The sequence below is a fragment of the Panicum hallii genome, chromosome 4, assembly GCF_002211085.1.
Source record: "Panicum hallii strain FIL2 chromosome 4, PHallii_v3.1, whole genome shotgun sequence".
NCBI lineage: Eukaryota > Viridiplantae > Streptophyta > Magnoliopsida > Poales > Poaceae > Panicum > Panicum hallii.
The window spans coordinates 8,210,247-8,227,278 of NC_038045.1; the positions used below are offsets into that span (position 1 = coordinate 8,210,247).

The following is a 17,032-nucleotide window of genomic DNA, read 5'->3' on the forward strand; positions in this document are numbered from 1 at the left end:
TCCAGTGCTGCTGCATTTGGAAAGCCCATCCAGAATGCTGAACAACAGGCACTTTCACACACGCCAGAATTTAGATGGTACAGCAACTAAAAAAAAATGATTTGGATGGCACAGCGAAGTCACCTAGTGCATAGAACAGATGCAGCAACTTTTATTCGAATTCTATGGGATCTCATGGAACTCTGATCTGCACGATACAAAATGGTACACTCTCACTCGACTCGGGTATGAAAATGTTCATACACGGCACATTGTACTGTATTTGTCTATGGTACATGGAGACTTGGAACAACTCTTTGGTTCCTCTCCAGGGTGGGTGCCCATTTCACCATCTCAGCTTCGCTGGGAAGTACTGAAAAAAAAAATTCAGACAAGAAGATGGCATCAGGAATTCAGAATGGCACATACACTGTGACACGTCAGAGTTAACTGACGAGGTGTTCTGACCCAGATCGAGGATTCGAGGGTGCCAAACGCGAGGTCAATGCGTGCGCATATGCTATACCTTGTCGATGAGGGACATGTAGTAGGGCTTCACCTTCTCCACGTCTATCCTGACGTTGCTCTTGCTGTACAAATCATACTTGCTGCAGAAAGGGAATAAGAGACAGTAAAGTCACCAGTTGTAAGTAAAGCGTCCACGTCTCGCTGATAATCAAGCCTGCAAGGGACTGATGGATCCTGTGCTTGTCTTACTTGAACACATGCAGCCACTTGAGGTTCTCCTTGTCCTCGTCGTTCATCAGGTGCGTGTAGGCTCCATGCTTGTGCAGGGCTGAATCACATTAAAAAAATGCAAGAAAATCAGTAACCTATAATAATCTTTTTTTTCAAAAAGGAACTTCATTCTATAACTGGCCACAAAAAGATTATCGGGAGCTTACGGTAGAAAGAGTGGTATCTGATGATGAACAGCCCCGCGGAAGGAAGCGTGGTCTTGTTCTCCTTGGCCACCTGAGATGAAGTGGAAAAATAATTCTGAACATTCAGAAACACTGCAGGTGCAGGCTGATCGAAGAATTGCTTAATTTGTATGATGCGCGCACTGACCAGGTACATGTAGTCGTCGTGTCCCCATGACATGAGCACGTTGTCGAGGCCGCAGCCCTCGGAGTAGGCGCCGAACTTGTTGTTGAACTTGGGGTTGTGGTAGTCCGGGTTCTCCTTGAAGTACTGCACATTGTATTTGTCGATATATTCAGAGTTGGGGAAGCACACAGAAGATTCAGACATAAGCTAAGGTTACTGAATTTTCAGTTATCTGGGCAGGGCACTTTGCAGCCTGCATCCTCCAATTGCTTCAGTACCTTGAAGTGGACGTTGCACTCGTCGTACGCGCAGCCGACAGGGAAGGTGTCACCTGAAATTTTTACAAGTTTCAGAGGTGGATCAGGCGATCAGCCAGTGTTCTTGCGGATCTGTAGAAGCGAAATGGTCAGACAGACTGCTTTCACTTACCAACAACTGCCCACTGAGGGAGCTCCCCGAAGCTTGGGTGCAGCAGCACCTTGCCCAGGTCTGAAAAACAGAGACATCGACCTACCATGTCACAACAAGTTTCAGTCAATGACAACAACGAAGAAGAAGGCTACGCACGCACCGTGGATGAGGCCTGTGAGGTGGAGCCAGTCCTGGTCGGGGTAGTCCTTGCGGATGGCCTCGGCGGTCTGGAGGAGGTGCTCGATCTGGGGCATGTCCAGGTCCGGGTCGCTGTCGTCGATGAACTCGTTGAGCAGCTCGATGCAGTCCCAGATGCCCATCTCCGTCTTGTCCAGCCGCCCGTACTCGGCCCGCATCCGGGACACGAACTCGTGCGTCTGCCGGATGTGGTTCACCCGGTAGAACTCCTCCACCGTCTTCTTCCGCTCCGACTCCGCGTCGTAGTCCCTGCAGGATCCAGAATTGGGGGTCTCAGCACGACAGCACCAGCCAGCTTCCCTCTCTCTCAAAGAAAAAGCTTTTCGATTCACCATGCAAGAATGAGACCAGCCCATGCTGACACTGACAGAGACGCAGGGTAAGGAGGAGAAACAAAGGCTCATAAGAAAAAGGGAGTTCTATAACAAATAGAATGGCCATGATAGCTGAGCCGCGAAAATATCATGGGGGTGGGGTGCACCGCGTGTGGGCCCCACCGCCGCGGACACCAGAAATCCTCTGGCAAATTGCACGCCGGAGTGTGTCCTTTGTTCTAGATTGTCCGTTCGCTTCTCCCTCCAGAGATGCGGGAAACCCTTATCTTCTGGTGATTTAAAAATTTATTTGCAAAATATCTGCACATGAACGCCCTTAACTAACCAAAATTAATCCTTTTTGCTTTGACGAGACTGCCCCAAAATGCAGGGGTCAAACAGAGTGTTCTGCCAAGTTGGGCTGACAAGCAGTGCACGCGACGACGAGAGAGCCGTGTTGCTGACGAGACGATTTTACGCTGCCGTGCCGTTCATGCAAAGTGTGGTTATTCTCAATTTTCCGCCCATGTCGAAATGTGGATTTCGTCAGGTGTCTTTTTTAAAAGAAAAGATGAACAAAATGACGCGTCTGTAACATCTGTTTTGGCCGGAACGCGCGAGAAGCAATCACCGGTAGGCTGGTTCACCTGAAGGTGTTGCCGAAGGCGTTGGCGTCCGGCACGGCGAAGCCGCCATCCAGCACCAGCTCCGCGGGGTCGCCGCCGGCGGGGACCTTCCTCTCCGCCGCCACCGCATCTGCAGCCACAAAAGGACGCAGCCCAATGACACCACCGAATCCACCTGTCCGCCGACATCAATTCCGGCCGCTCGAGTCTCATGGGGCCCAAATCAACCCGACTTGAGAGCAGAGCAGAGGAACTCCGCAAGAGCGAAAAACTGAGACGACGAGATTACCGAGCTGGGGCTGTTCAATGGTGATCGTCATCTTCTTCTTCTTCTTCTTCTTCTTCCCCGATCAGCCTCTGCAAACAGCAGGAGCTTCAACAACGAGAGAAACAGAGTCCAAGAACGCGGCGGCAACGGGAATGGCGGTGGCCTGTCTCCGGAGGCCAGAACTCGCAGGGTATTTATAGCAGGAGGCCCGGGGCGCGGGGCCCCGGTGTCAGCCGCCGGCAGAGCCCTAGCCAGTAGCTTGCGAGTCCCGGGCAGCACAGCTGTGGGTGACGCAGCAGGGAGAGGGGGAGAGGAAAAGTAGAAGGCGAGGGATCCATTGGGCGATCGGCGAGACAGAGAGAGATTAGTGGTGGCGTTATCCGGGGGGATCGGATTCGCTGGGGGCGCCGGGTGACTCAGCCATGGCGTGGAGCTGCGCCTATGGATGACAGCGACACCTACCTCACGGCTCATCACGCTCCTGGTGTTGGTGGTAGGTGCTGCTCCTTCTTGCACTTGCTTGCATATTAGCCTATATTTTCTTTGATATTTTTCCTCTCTCCTTTTCTGCCTCCTCCTCCTTTGTGTTTGGAGCCTTGGGATCTAGCTAGCTAGAGATGAGAAATACGCGTCAGCTTGGAAGGGAAAAGGAAGAAAATGTCCTTGCAACATGTGCATTGTTTGTTGTGTAGGATTGAGGGAGGAGTTGGCTTATCTTCACAGAGGAAATGTGTCGGTGCTTTCTACTATCTTATTGTAATTGTGAGTAATAGAGTGCTTTCCACTGTGTTATTGTAATTCCGAGTCATGTCAAAAAGTTCTGCGGCTATTGGTTTGGTGCAAAGCCGAAGCACTCTGTCTTTTAGCCTTCAGTGTCCATGTATATATTGAATGAACTGTGTTTTAGAGCCTGTTTGGATGAGGTAAAGTTGAGCGCTAAATTTTAGCACCTATTTGCACTCGTACTCTTACTAAAGTTTTTAAGTCTTAGTTAAAGTTTTTAGCTCATCCCATTAGCACTCCTGTTTGGATGGACTGGTGCTAAACTTTAGAATTTTTGGGTATTAGTACTTAGATCTAAGCATCCACCTACTTCTATTTACAAATAAGCATGTTTCCGGACAATCGACAGAAATCTAGAACATGGCTTTGACCGGTCATTTTTCTTAACTTATAATAAAGATATATTGTTATGAAACTATTTTTTTAGTACACCTTTCAGATATCCAACCTTAACATGCAGATAACAAATTTATAATCAAAGTTTGAAAAATTTTAATTTCAGATAACCTAAAGCATCGGTTACGTGGTTACATAGGATATCTAGTCATCTTACAAAGTCGCTCTCTTGAATCTCTCAATTCTCTAGGGTTGGTCTCCTAGCCAAGGGACTGACTCGAGATGGATGAGGTGACACCATTATCTTACATATGCTCTTGATTCTCATTTCTTTCACAGAGGTCAAGGGAGGATTTCTTTTTCACTCCAAATGTTTAGTGATACGGATTGACTCTAAGCTCTTCTATGTTCACCTCAGCACTTTGAATCTTTGACACGGCGGCTACGCTACACACGACAATTGGCACAAGGTGTCGCCTGCCGCGTTTCACGCCGAATCTTATCTGCTTTTGCGTGGCTGCCTCCTGCAGGGGACCGACGCTTCACTTCATCACACGCGTAGGACGTGCCTCACTTGTCGGCCGCCCGTGGCTAAAGCTCAATAGAGCTCGGACACGAGGTGCTGCACGCCGCAATTCAAGGTGTCAATGCCATGTGCCGAACAGCTCGGCGCGTGAGATGATCAGCCAAGGGCAACACTACTTCAGTGTGCCACTTCAGCTGTTGCTTATTGCTTTGTGTTTTATTATAAAAAACAAAAAAAACATAGGTTTTGCGACTTTTATATATGTACTGCTTTTATTGAACACTATGCGAAAATTATGTTTATGTTGTGCGTAATTAGCCATTTCAAAATTTGATTTCAAATTGCTTTAAATGTGTTAAATTTGCATATTTACTATAAGTTATAAATATATTACAACAACAGAGTAGTTAATTTTCATAAAAAAAACAGAGTAGTCAAAGTTGTGTTCTAGGACTGGCCATGTCTAAAAAGGTGTTTATTTGTGATTGGAGGGGAAACCGTTAGAAAAAGGCTTGTGTCTAATCTTTTATTTTTTTTAAAAAAAGTCTAGTTTACACCTTCAACTATCACAATAGTCTGATTTCCAACCTTTCTAGGTAACCATCCAACTGTTGAGACTGAGCAAATTGAGCCCCTTGAGTGGTTTCAAAGGTTATTTTTTCCATTTTGTGGGAATTAAAGAAAATAAATATTAATATAAAAAACATAAATAATTTATTTTAAATTAGAAAAATATGAAACCAGCAATAATATTTTTCTAGAAATAAAATCTATCTATTAGTACTCTATCCAAATATATAGTTACATTTTAAGAAACATGTGCCACCACTTTCATATTTTTCTAAATTATAATGAATTAGTTTTGAATTTTGGAGATCAAACTTGAACTTTTTTAATTTATAACAAATGAAAATCTAACTTTGAAACTATTCAAGGGGTAAAATTTGTCCGATTTCAACAGTTGTATAGCCTTTGTTATCTAGTTTTGTAGTTGAGGATTGAAAATCAGACTATCATACTGTACTAGTTCGTTTTCGAAATTTAAACTTTTTTATTTGTCTTTTCTTTATAGACATGGCCCGCTAACGGCAATCTTTTTCTCCAAACCTCTGTTATCATTGGTTTCGCTTAGCAAAAGTCCTTCGATTGGACGAATTGTCGAATTAACGTGTGTATTGCCAACACAGATGATACGAAGTTAGACGCAGCGCCGTGGCTCCCTAGGTAAACACACATTGGTTGTCCCTGGCCGCCGATAGGGACGGGGATCCCATTTGCACCGTGAACTCATCTTTCAGTGTGTACCACGTAACGTAAGCAAGACAAAGATAGCCCCTAACATATGGCGGATGCCAGCCGCTAACATGCATCCATTGCATGTAATTGGTGGTTGCATCTTCCATGCAGCTGAGGATCCTTGAAAACTATGGCCAACTATACAACCCTTCCGGTAATATGTTGAAATATCATAATCGATTGGACATTCGGATGAGTGAGCTCATCAATGGTGGCAAACGTTCTTGAACTTAAGAGGAGACTGTCGCTTAATAGCTTCTTCATCGAAAATATTTGTAACGCCCGCTCATGTATAAGCAATCATATTTGTCGTGACCATGTCTTATATTTTGGGATAGAGCAAGTGTGTTATTTTCTTTCGAGAGTAGCTAAGCATGTGTAATATACTGAAGTATGGTAATATAGTGGATCTTTTTCACTATAAAAAATAATTTGCAGGGACGTCCTATTTTTTCGGGGCAGATCAAAAGATAACGGTTCCTACAAATGAAGCAGGGTTACTGTAGCAATTCACCTACCCCTAAAAACGTATTTTTAGAGGAGGGTGATGGCGTCATCCATCCCTGAAAATAACCACCATTTTTAGGGGTGGGTGACATCATCATGTGCCCCTAGAAATGCATTTTTAGGGGCGTGTGAGTAGCATGACCTGCTCCTACAAATAGTCCCACACAAAAAAGATTCATAATTTTTTCATATAACTTCGGATGAAGTGAAATTTTATATCAAAATTGTAGAGATTAACGAGACCTACAATTTTATAGTTGATAACTTTTTATTTAAGGTCACTTAATAGTCTAAAAAAATTATTAGAAATTGTCTAATAGCTATGACTATATAGTATCTCGTACAACTCAAGTCATACTTTGAGATTTCCACAATCTTGATCTTTATATACACTGAAATATACTTAGCATATTTTTTGTATCTATAGTTTATAATAATTATAGTGTAGAAGTTTTACTTTTTTAATTTATTTTGCTATATGTAAAGATTTAAATAAATTTTTGGAATAAAGTAGAAAAATATTTTCCCTATAAATTAATTTTAGACTTAACATAAAAGAATAGCATATCCCATAGAGTCATAAGTGACTCTGCAGTGTGGTGGAGAGGAAGGTACGTGCGAGGCTTGAGGTATGCTGTTTGAACCGCGGATGATGCAAGTGTGCATATTTCATCAAAAAAGTTGTATCTGGATAGCACAGGGGCTTGTGGTGATGGCTGGTTGGGTGCAATATTTTTTCTTTTTTATTTTGCTATTTTTGATTTTTTATTTTTTGAAAATTGATTTGTAAGATCCGCCCTTAGAAATCATTTTTAGTGGTGTGCGCATTTCCCGCCCCTAGCATTTCTAGCTGCGAGAAGTAGAGACGGGTACCGCATCCGGCCCTAAAAATATATGTTTACCCTCTCTAAAATCCCTTTTTAGTAGCGTTTGTTGGTGCAGAGAATTGGTGTACAGGGGTTTGTGGTGGTTTCTGGTAGGCTGCAATATTTTTTTTCTTTTACTGTTTTTAATTTTTTGATTTTTTATTTTCTGCAAATTAATTTGTAAGATCCGTCCTTAGAAACTAAAAAGGCGGGCGCATTTCCCGCTCCTACCATTTTTAAATGCGAGAAGTAAAGGCAGGTACCGCATCCGGCTCTAAAAATATGCCTGCCCTAAATTTTTTTTAGTAGTGTTTGTTGGTGCAGAGAATCAGTGTAATATATTACTCAAGTACGATAATATAGTGTGGATCCTTTTCTATCTGGATTAGAAAATCCAAATCATATGCACTGACTATTCCACAAAATAACAAGGTTATGTGATGCACAGCAGGTTATGAGATGGCAACAGATAAAGTTATCATAGAGCTATCCAGGTCCAAGTTGGCAACTAGCCTGCGGCACAGCTAATAGCCGCGTTTGCTGATCCGGAGGGATGCACTGGTTCATGCATGTGTAAGTAAAAGCCGTGGCTGGTCGTGTGTGCAAGCGGGGTCAAACTGAAGGTGCTATCGCCTCGAGACTTGTATTTTCGATACTCTGATTCGCGGAGCTGGAACAAGCAAGGCCTCTGCTAAGCTATTTAACCACGTACCCCTCCTATTTCAAGAATATAAGGTATGATTTGACATAAACATATATTAATGCACCTTGATACAATGATACTAATTTCGTATATGCTATATATTGCCAGTGACAGCAAAACTGTGGTTATAGAAAAAGAATTTCAAAATTGCATCTGGTGGTACGTATTATCCATTCTGGACCTAAATTTCTTTTATCAATGCAACAGACACATCTTCTGTTGGTTCGTTTCAGAATAATATAAGAAGTGTCAATAACACCCTCCAGTTAATTACGAGCAGCGTGGGTGTAAGGTGATTTTTTTTTACGAAATGTAGTACAGATGCAGACGTTTACAAACACGCACGCACACTCAAGATGATTTAAACCAAAGTAAATACGGTTTATTTCTAATTTAAACTAAGTTTGAAAAATTCCTAGGGCAACTTTTCCCCACTGGCGCAAATATATGGTGTTATGTCGACCTGCCGACATGTATGTACACGCTTCAACGCATACAACAGTAACACACACACATTCTGCAAGTGATCCAAGCAGGTTTTTTTGCGGCTGGTCATGCTCATTTCCTGGAGAAGTTTATACTACACGTGCATCTATCATATCTCTCCAGCAAATTTACTACCCAATCACCTGCTGGCTACACAAACTAGAGCTTGCACACATGCATGCAGGAGCGCAGAACGCAGACAAACAAACAAAGGCCAGCTGCAGGCTACAGAATAATCGACATGTTGGGTGCGCAGCGGTGCCCTGATAGACGCAACCCAACAACTCTGTCATGACGACTAGGGCACCATGCACAAGGAAGAAAAGAGTGCCGGCGGTGGACACGAACGCTGCACGCGTTCACCAGTCAGCACACGATATTTTTGGCCCCTGGATCATCGATCGTGTGATCAGCGTCCGCGATGCGATGGACCGAAGCACCGGATCCTCGTCCGACCGTCGGTGGGTGATCGGTCGCTCGGTAGCGTTCATCTCACCTGCCCCCCGATGTGCCGACGCAGATTCGTCGGCGATAACGTATTTTACCTGGACTGCCGGAGCAGTGCAAGCAACTTGTTTGACGGTAAAATCTGTGATGAACTGAGCTCATGAAGTTGACTGGCACCATGGGCCAGCGAAAGGAACCGTACCAGTTTCCAATTCTTCCTCTGAAAAAATTGCTCAGCTTGAGCCACAAGCTCATTGAAAATGCTTAGGTCAGATGAACAGTTTGGCGCCTCGATTATTTGCGAGTGTGGTACAGTTTCTTAATGTCTTCTTTTTCGAATATTATTGTAAATAATTTGTGCATTTGAAGCACAAAGTTTTGTTTGTCCACCCAGTTAGTATTATCTTAAAAGTTGCTGCGGGAGCTACCAGCGTCTTTCCCTGAAAATAGGGGGAAACTTTTACTTATCCAGAGCGAGCAATCTGTTTGGCAATGTGGGATAGTAGTAAACTCCAAGATGGTGCAATTTGTGTGAAAAAATGGCATCAAGTGAGCTCAGCTTAGTGATTAACTAATAAAATGAGTGGATGGAATTTTTCAGGCCCTGCTAAATACTAGTACTCGGACGTCGTACCATAAACAGTTCTTTTTCCTAGCGGGTATGTACCAAACTACCAATGAAAATGAAGTCATGGACCGGTCAAGAACAGTACCGCGCCTTTGATGTTTTTCCGTTTCTTCTATTCTAAGTCTGGAACTTGAAATTGTGATCACAAATGGAGAAGTCAAGGCATACAAGACACATTCTGAATTCTAAGTCGCATATCACGATAACACTTTAAAGTTTCCCCAAGATCATACTGTCCTCTTCAAACACAAGATTGTGGAACCCATTCACAGGAAACTAACAGAGTGTGCATGGCCAAGCTGACCACTGAACAGCCTAACAGAGTAGCAGACCGGCCGCTCGAAGAGAATGATCATCCTAATTATGCCCGGCCCACTGACATGCAGAGGCAACAACAGATTTATGTGCCCTCTCCAGTCATTGACACCCAGGCTGCCGGGTGGAGGCAATGCAATACGCCCTGTCCATTTTCCTAAGCAAGCTAAAGTTCAATGGCCCCATGTAGCCACGCCACCATCCGCTCATGTTTGGCCACATGCTAGTCATCGGTACTCCGCAGTTGAGGCTGGCATGGGGCTTCCAAGAACCATTGTACTGACAATGGAGTTTTGTGTCAATTCATGGTACTTCCATGAACCAAGATGACATGCGTAGACCACTAAAGCTAAATTTTAGCACCCAGCTAGATAGTGGGGAAAGTTTTATCAAAATAGCCAAAATTTAGCTTGGCTAACTTGACCTCACTTTTGGTACCAAACCAAAGATGCCATATGACCTTTACGGCCAGTGCTTTACAAACACAACTAGTCCTAAATCCACAGAATGAAACTGATTACAGCACACCAAACCTTTGTACATCCAAAAAACACGGGCCTTGGAAAGGCCTTGGGCCTCAAACCAAAGCTTTCGATGCAGCCCATATACTCAAACTAGTGCTAAGACTTGCAAAATTCTTATTTAACCTAGCTAGATGCACGCACGGCTTAGATTAATCCACTCATCATAATTACTTACTAATAAGAAAGGATTATTACTACAGGGCAGGCCTACCGCCTCTCTACAGCATGGCTAGCTTCCTGACGTTGATGGGGTAGGCGTGCTCCGGCGAGCTGGAGCCGTAGCCCTTGCGCGCGATCATGGCGTTCACGGCGTCCGTCGGGTGCAGCCCGTCGAAGAACACGTACTCCGTCCGGTCCCTGCACACGGGCCCTTGCTTCTTGCAGAGCACGCCCGACGAGCTCCGAGACATCTCGCAGCAGGCCCTGCCCGTCTCCCTCACGCCTGAGTTTTTTTTTAAAAAACACAAAGTAAAAAAACAAAATCCTTTTTACATCCATATAATATTCCGTTCGTTCAAAATTGTAGTTCACTTCGTTTAGCTTTATAGTAAAAAACTGCTCGAATTTTAATCAAGGTTTTGGAAAAATATAGTGGCATCAGAACATATTTATTTATAGTAGATTTAATGAAACTAATCTGATGTCGTAGTAAATGCTAGTTTTTACACTATAATAAATTTGGTCAAAGTTAAATAAATTTAGCGTAGGACAGATATGAAGTGAGCTATAAATTGAAACTGGAATGAGGGGATCACGGGAACGACTAATCATGTGGCTTGTTTGTACCTGCTCTATACTAACGAGCTGCATTTAGAGCGAGATTTGGGCATTAAACTAAAACTCGTACCGTGCTTGGCGGGGTGGTCCAGCATGTCCTTGATGATCCTGTACGAGTCGATGTAGGCGAGCCTGGCGGCGGGCATGCGCGACCTCGCGCCGTCGACCAGCCGCCGGAGCTCCGAGTTGAAGAGCGCCACCGCGTGGTTCACCGGCTCGATGCACGCGGCGCCGGTGATGTTGAGGAACGCGCGCACCACGGGGGTGCACCCGGTCGGCTGGATCGAGAAGATCACAAACTTCCTCGCGCCCAGAGCGTAGAGCCTCTGCAGCGAACAGATACGAAGCTAGCATGAAGCGTCTGATGGTAATAAGTAATACGACTGCTAATGTGAGGCCAATGATCCTGTGAAACAGAAAAATTACCCGCATTTCGCTGGTAAATTTAGTATTTTTACTGTGAATAAATTTCTCTTCCTTTTCCTAGAAAAAGGAAATAAAAATATACTGTACATGCGTTTAAGGCACAGTAACCTGGCCAATTATTCATGTGAAATTCCTGCCCAAACAGTGAGAGTGGTCACTGTTGCTGTCCTTCAGTGCTTTAACTTGCATATTCCTCGCATTTATTTCTCACGTGTACTAACTAGGACTACTTTTGCTTCCATACTCATCAGTATATGCATGAATTTAGGTTCCGTTTAGATTTTAGCATTTATCCATCCAAACAAGAGTGCTAATAGGTTGGGCTAAACTTTAGCCAAAACTCAAAAATTTTAGTACAGGTATGAGTGCTAATATGTGCTAAAATTTAACACTTGCTCCTCCAAACAGACCTTAGCTGACCATATGTACATGTTTTTAATAGCTGCTGCACGTACCAGTCTGTCATGCCTCTTTATTTGCTTGCATTCCTAGCTATGGCCTTTATTTTCACATGTCCTAGGAACCGTGATTCTCTAGTCAGTATAACTACTGTATGCTAATTACTCTACTGCCTGATCATCAATTCCGGTAAAACTGGTAGTACAACACAATTCAATAAAATGCACTGCAATTCATATGGCCATGAGCCAGATGAGCATGAGCATGAACACCCAACCATGGGAGGATCTGCATTGTTACAAGCAAGAGGCAGCAGATACCTGAAGATGGTGCGAGAGCTTGGTGATGAGAGACCTTGTGAACTCTGGCAAGGGGGTCCCACCCTCGGTGCCATTCTTCCTGGGGTTAAAGTAGTTGAGCAGGTAGTCGTTGCCACCTGTCCCAATGATGAAGAGGCACTTGGACAGGTAGCATCGCTGGAAGGAATCCTGGCGCTTGATCCTGTGGTCGCCGGCGGTCGCCGCCGCTCCGCGCAGCTGGGCCCGCAGGTCGGGGAGGGTCACCGCCTCGAAGTTGCTGATCTGCTGGCGCAGGCTCACCACCTCGCCCTGAACATAAATGGAAGCGCGCATGTTGCCATGTTTAATCAGTTCAGTGCTGCCGCTTTTAAGAGATTAACAAGTAGTTACTCCATCAATGCGAGTGTACTCACGGTGAGCTTGCCGGTGTGGTCGAGGATGCCGGAGCCGCCGGAGGCGAAGTTGACGCCGTGCAGCGCGGCGCGGCCGCGGGTGCGTGGGTCGGCGAAGGGCGGGACGAGCCCCGGGAGGCCGAGGAGCTCGCCGAGCGCGTCGATGACGTTGCGGCCGTTGGAAAAGCGGCCTGAGGGGCCCAGCGGGAAGTCCACGCCGTAGGGGAGGTAGTCGGCGCGCACGCCGGAGCCGTTGAGGAAGTTGTTGTTGCCGTTGTCCACCAGCGAACTCCCGAACACGAACATCCCCTCCACCTGCGGCCGCTGCCGCTGCGTCTTCCCCGCCTGGCCGCCGGAGCTCCTACCCGCTGCTGCAGCAGCTCCTCCGGCGCCGACATGACGGCAGCTTGTCGCAGCGGCTCCACACTGTCCGCGGAGAGGCAGTAGAAGCGGCATGATGGTCATGAGGTAGACGAGCTTCGCCGCCATGGATGGATCGGACTGACGAGACAAGCTAAGGTACTATTGTACTGTATGTCGGTGAGCTTCCTAATAAGCTAGCAAGCTCTAATTTGAAGGTTGCCAAAAGCACTGCATTCGGGCACTGCTTCTTATAGCAAGCATCGTCGTCGTCGGCCCGATGCATGGTACCACCACGTGGATGGTGATGAAACTGATGATAATTCAATGCTGGTAGGTTTGAGCAGGAGAGAGAGAGACTGCAGTTTTACAGTGCGCACGTACTGCGAAATTTAAGCTGCTGCCGCTGCATTCGCACATATTTGGCGCGAACGGCGGAATGAGATCTGACGAGGGGCACACGAACATGAAGTGACACTGCATTGGGATCCTGGGATTTACTGCGTCGATCTTTGCAGAGCCGGTACTGTGGGTCTGAGCCGCTTCAAGAATGATGGGGTCGTTATTGCTGCAAGTGTTGGATCGGAGCCGGTAGCAGGCAGGTGACTGCCAGGCTGCTGGCATTTAATGAACACTTGACCGGGCGTTAATCTGCAATAGAATCCCCCCTGACCGCTCCCTGTGAGCCTGCAGTAGCATAACTTCAGTAGGGCCTCGAGCAGTTGGACTGGGAATTTGTTAAAATTGCCTCGGTTGAGGTAGATCCTGCTTTCTCCCATTAGAAGTATATAATTAGAGTAAGGCATGCATCGACACGTTCTACAATATGAAACTGTACACTAGCAATACGTATATAAATACTATCTAAAATGGAAAAGTTCCACTACTAAAAAAGGAGTTTTAGGGAGGGTAAATATATATTTTTAGGGGCGGGTGCTGCACCCGCCCCTACTTCTTACAGCTAGAGATACTAATTTTAGAAACGGATAATGCGTCCGCTTCTGAAAATTAATTTTTTCAGGGACGGGTCACGCCATGATCCGCCCTTACGAATCAATTTCTAGAAAATAAAAAAAAATAAAAATAACAAAATAAAAAAGAAAAAAATATTGCAGCCACTATATTATCAAGGTAAAACTTTTTTGACAAAATATGCACGCTATCATCACCCGGGTTTTGAACTAAATACCTCAAGCCTCGTGTGCACCTTCATCTCCACCACACTGCACAATCACTTGTGACTCTATGGGGTATGCTATTATTTTATATTAACTCTGAAATTAATTTTTAGGAGCGGGCGACGCCATTACCGCCCCTAGAAATCCGTTTCTAGGGGCGGGTGATGCCACCACCTGCCCCTAAAAATATTTTTTTACATTATTTTAGAAATTTATTTAAATCTTTACATATAGCAAAATAAATAAAAAGTGAAAATTCTACACTATGTTTATTGTGAACTGTAGATAAAAAATATGATAAATATATTTCAGTGTATATAAAGATTAAGATTATGGAAACCTCAAAGTATGACTTGAGTTGTATAAGATACTGTATAGTCATAGCTATTAGATAATTTATAATAGTTTTTTAAAATATTAAATGACCTTAAATGTAAATTTTATCAACTACAAAATTGTAGATCGCGTCAATATATTCAATTTTATTATAAAGTTTGACTACATCCGATATCATATGAAAAAATTATGAATTTTTTCCGTGAAACTATTCGTAGGGGTGGTCATGCTATCACCCACCCTCTGGAAAATAGGGCGCCCCTGCAAATCGTTCTTTAGTAGTGTTCTACATTACAAAATAATTTTTATAATAAATTGAATCAAGTCAGTAGTAGCACCTGTATGTGCTATTTTTTTTCAAATCTATACTTAATTTATACATATTTATAGTCAAATGAAAAGTTTTATTTAGAAAAACAAACTAGGTGGGCTTATATTCCTGATCACGGTATCTGAAGTGCCGTACAAGTGTATAGGCCAAGCCTCCTTTCACAATTTCTCCATCGAGAAATCTAAATGTTGTGTTGCCATATTGTAGTGTTGGATTGATGGATTATTAACCAGCAGAAGGCCTAAAAGTAATTTTAACTTTGTTGATTTCTGCAAACTAGTGTTTGATCTCGTTCAATTAATCCCCCTACTTCTAGAAGTTTGTCTAGTCATTCTATCACATTGTGTTAAGTTCAGCTAACATGGGTTGGGTTAAGCTAAAATAAATTGCTAGAAAATATTGGCATTATATATGTGAAACGCCCCGGTCTAAACAACCGGAGCTAAACATATATTTAAACACCAGAAAACAGTCTCTGGTGGAAATACATTACACAAGTGGTGCCACAGTCATACATAGCTTTATTTAATACGTTCGATTACAATAATAATATAAATTAGGAATACAATAGTAGCGGTGATAAACGCAAGGCCAAACTCTTCATCTGACATGGTGGCTTCTACTGCAACGGCACCACTCCAGACTTGGGTATAGGGCACGAACTACACACCTTCCTCAGGCACGAAATCAGGATCCTCTGCAATGAGTCATAAATGGGTGAGTACAAAAGTACTCAGCAAGTTCCACCTCACCCTACGGGAGGGGAATGACATGCATGACACACATTAAACACAATGCATTAGCAATGCAACTCATGGTATGCGACTCTTTCCGACACAACCCACGGTAGGTAGCTCACTAGTTGTCAGGACCACACCGTAGCCTGTCCATTCTGTGGACACGGACCATTCGAATGGATTCTACACTCTGCAGAGGTCGTACACTGTACCCACAAGCTCGACTGCCCGAACGAACAACCGACATAGCCGATACCCAGCCATGGTCACGCCCCAGCCCGGACGCACAAACCCTCGGGCCCTGACCCCAATGGTCTATACCCATGAACCATCCCTGCGACCGTCAGGCTAACCAGTGGGATTAGGCTAAATCCGGCCCATAACGGAACCTGTGGTCGTACTAAAGTAAGCTAGATGAGATGTCAAAACAACTCGGTCCTTATGGTTCACCAGGGCAGCAACCATCCCTCAACATGTTAACTCGAGCCTACCTCCACGGTAGCACTCACCTGCCAGTCTACCACCACGGTAGCGCCGGCTCTAGCATACCCAGCTGCCCTAGTCTCAGCCAAATTCCTTCATATCCTAGTCACAATTCTGGATATGCATAACTACTCATATGCATGTATGAGCACACTCAATCACTCAAGTACCGGTATATGTAATCGATCCTAAACCAGCGCTACAACTAGACGTCCTCACATGGATGCAACCGCTCACGTAAGGGTCGATGAAACTTGCCTTCGCTTACGTACGCGTCGGCGGCAGCGGCTTCCTGCTCGCGGTACGGGTCTTCTGGCTCCGGCACACTGTACTGGCCTTCGTACTCCTTGGCAGGCTCCTCCTCGATCACTCCGTGATCTACGGCGGAAACGGCACAACCGGTAAACAAACACAAGCAAACTATAAGCTCAAATGGAGATGAAAATAGGAGGAATAGATAGTATAGGATTTGAGGAGAGTTTAGGAAAAAGAGTTATTGAAAATGAGTTGATATGAAGGAGATATTGGGTTTACAGTATTGGTTGGTATTCAAATAGAATGATTTGGATTAGGTGCTCACGGCCTAGTGGGTGTTTTGGGCCTTTATTAGTATTGTGAGTTAATGGTCGGGGAGCTGCCTGCTATCTCACCTTGGCGCGGAACAGCTCGAGGAAGAGGGTTAACTGTTGGAGCTTCATCTCGTGAGTGAGCTGGGCTCGTGAGAAGTGGTTCAGTTAGCGGAGTGAAGCGGCTCGGTGTGCTTGGGCTGATGATGGGGTTCGTCACGGCCTTGCTCCTTTTATAGGCAAGGGGAGCAGCAGCGGCGTCGCACAGGGACGGGCGACGGCGTGGGCTGTGGCACCTCGCCGTCAACTCAAACAGTGGCAGCGCTGAAGGCGCGAGCGTCGAGGCGGCAAAGCCGGCGAGGACGCTGCAGCGGCGTGGGCGAGGTAGGGACGCGGAGGTGGGCGGCACGGCGCGGTGCCGACTGCAGTGCGCGGTCCTGTCGTGGGGCCGGCGTGTCACGCGTGCTCGAGCGAGAGCGAGCGCG

General features: G+C 45.1%; 2 protein-coding genes across 2 annotated transcripts; both read right to left on the reverse strand.

Annotated features, from left to right (window-relative positions):
- Positions 1–106: 106 nt before the first annotated feature.
- LOC112891179 (probable inositol oxygenase) lies at positions 107–3,127 on the reverse strand. The gene is made up of 10 exons (XM_025958109.1): positions 2,868–3,127; positions 2,600–2,708; positions 1,601–1,887; positions 1,459–1,518; positions 1,308–1,360; positions 1,051–1,173; positions 885–954; positions 697–775; positions 506–587; positions 107–352 (listed from the first exon to the last, which is right to left on the reverse strand). Exons 1-10 carry the CDS (start codon positions 2,896–2,898, stop codon positions 326–328), a joined length of 921 nt encoding a protein of 306 aa, XP_025813894.1. The 5' UTR covers positions 2,899–3,127; the 3' UTR covers positions 107–325.
- A 7,354-nt stretch (positions 3,128–10,481) lies between these two features.
- Positions 10,482–13,081, reverse strand: LOC112891215 (GDSL esterase/lipase At1g29670-like). Its single transcript, XM_025958166.1, has 4 exons — positions 12,578–13,081; positions 12,186–12,473; positions 11,111–11,366; positions 10,482–10,705 (listed from the first exon to the last, which is right to left on the reverse strand). The coding sequence occupies exons 1-4, from the start codon at positions 13,043–13,045 to the stop codon at positions 10,482–10,484; spliced, it is 1,236 nt and encodes a 411-aa protein (XP_025813951.1). The 5' UTR covers positions 13,046–13,081.
- Positions 13,082–17,032: the final 3,951 nt, after the last annotated feature.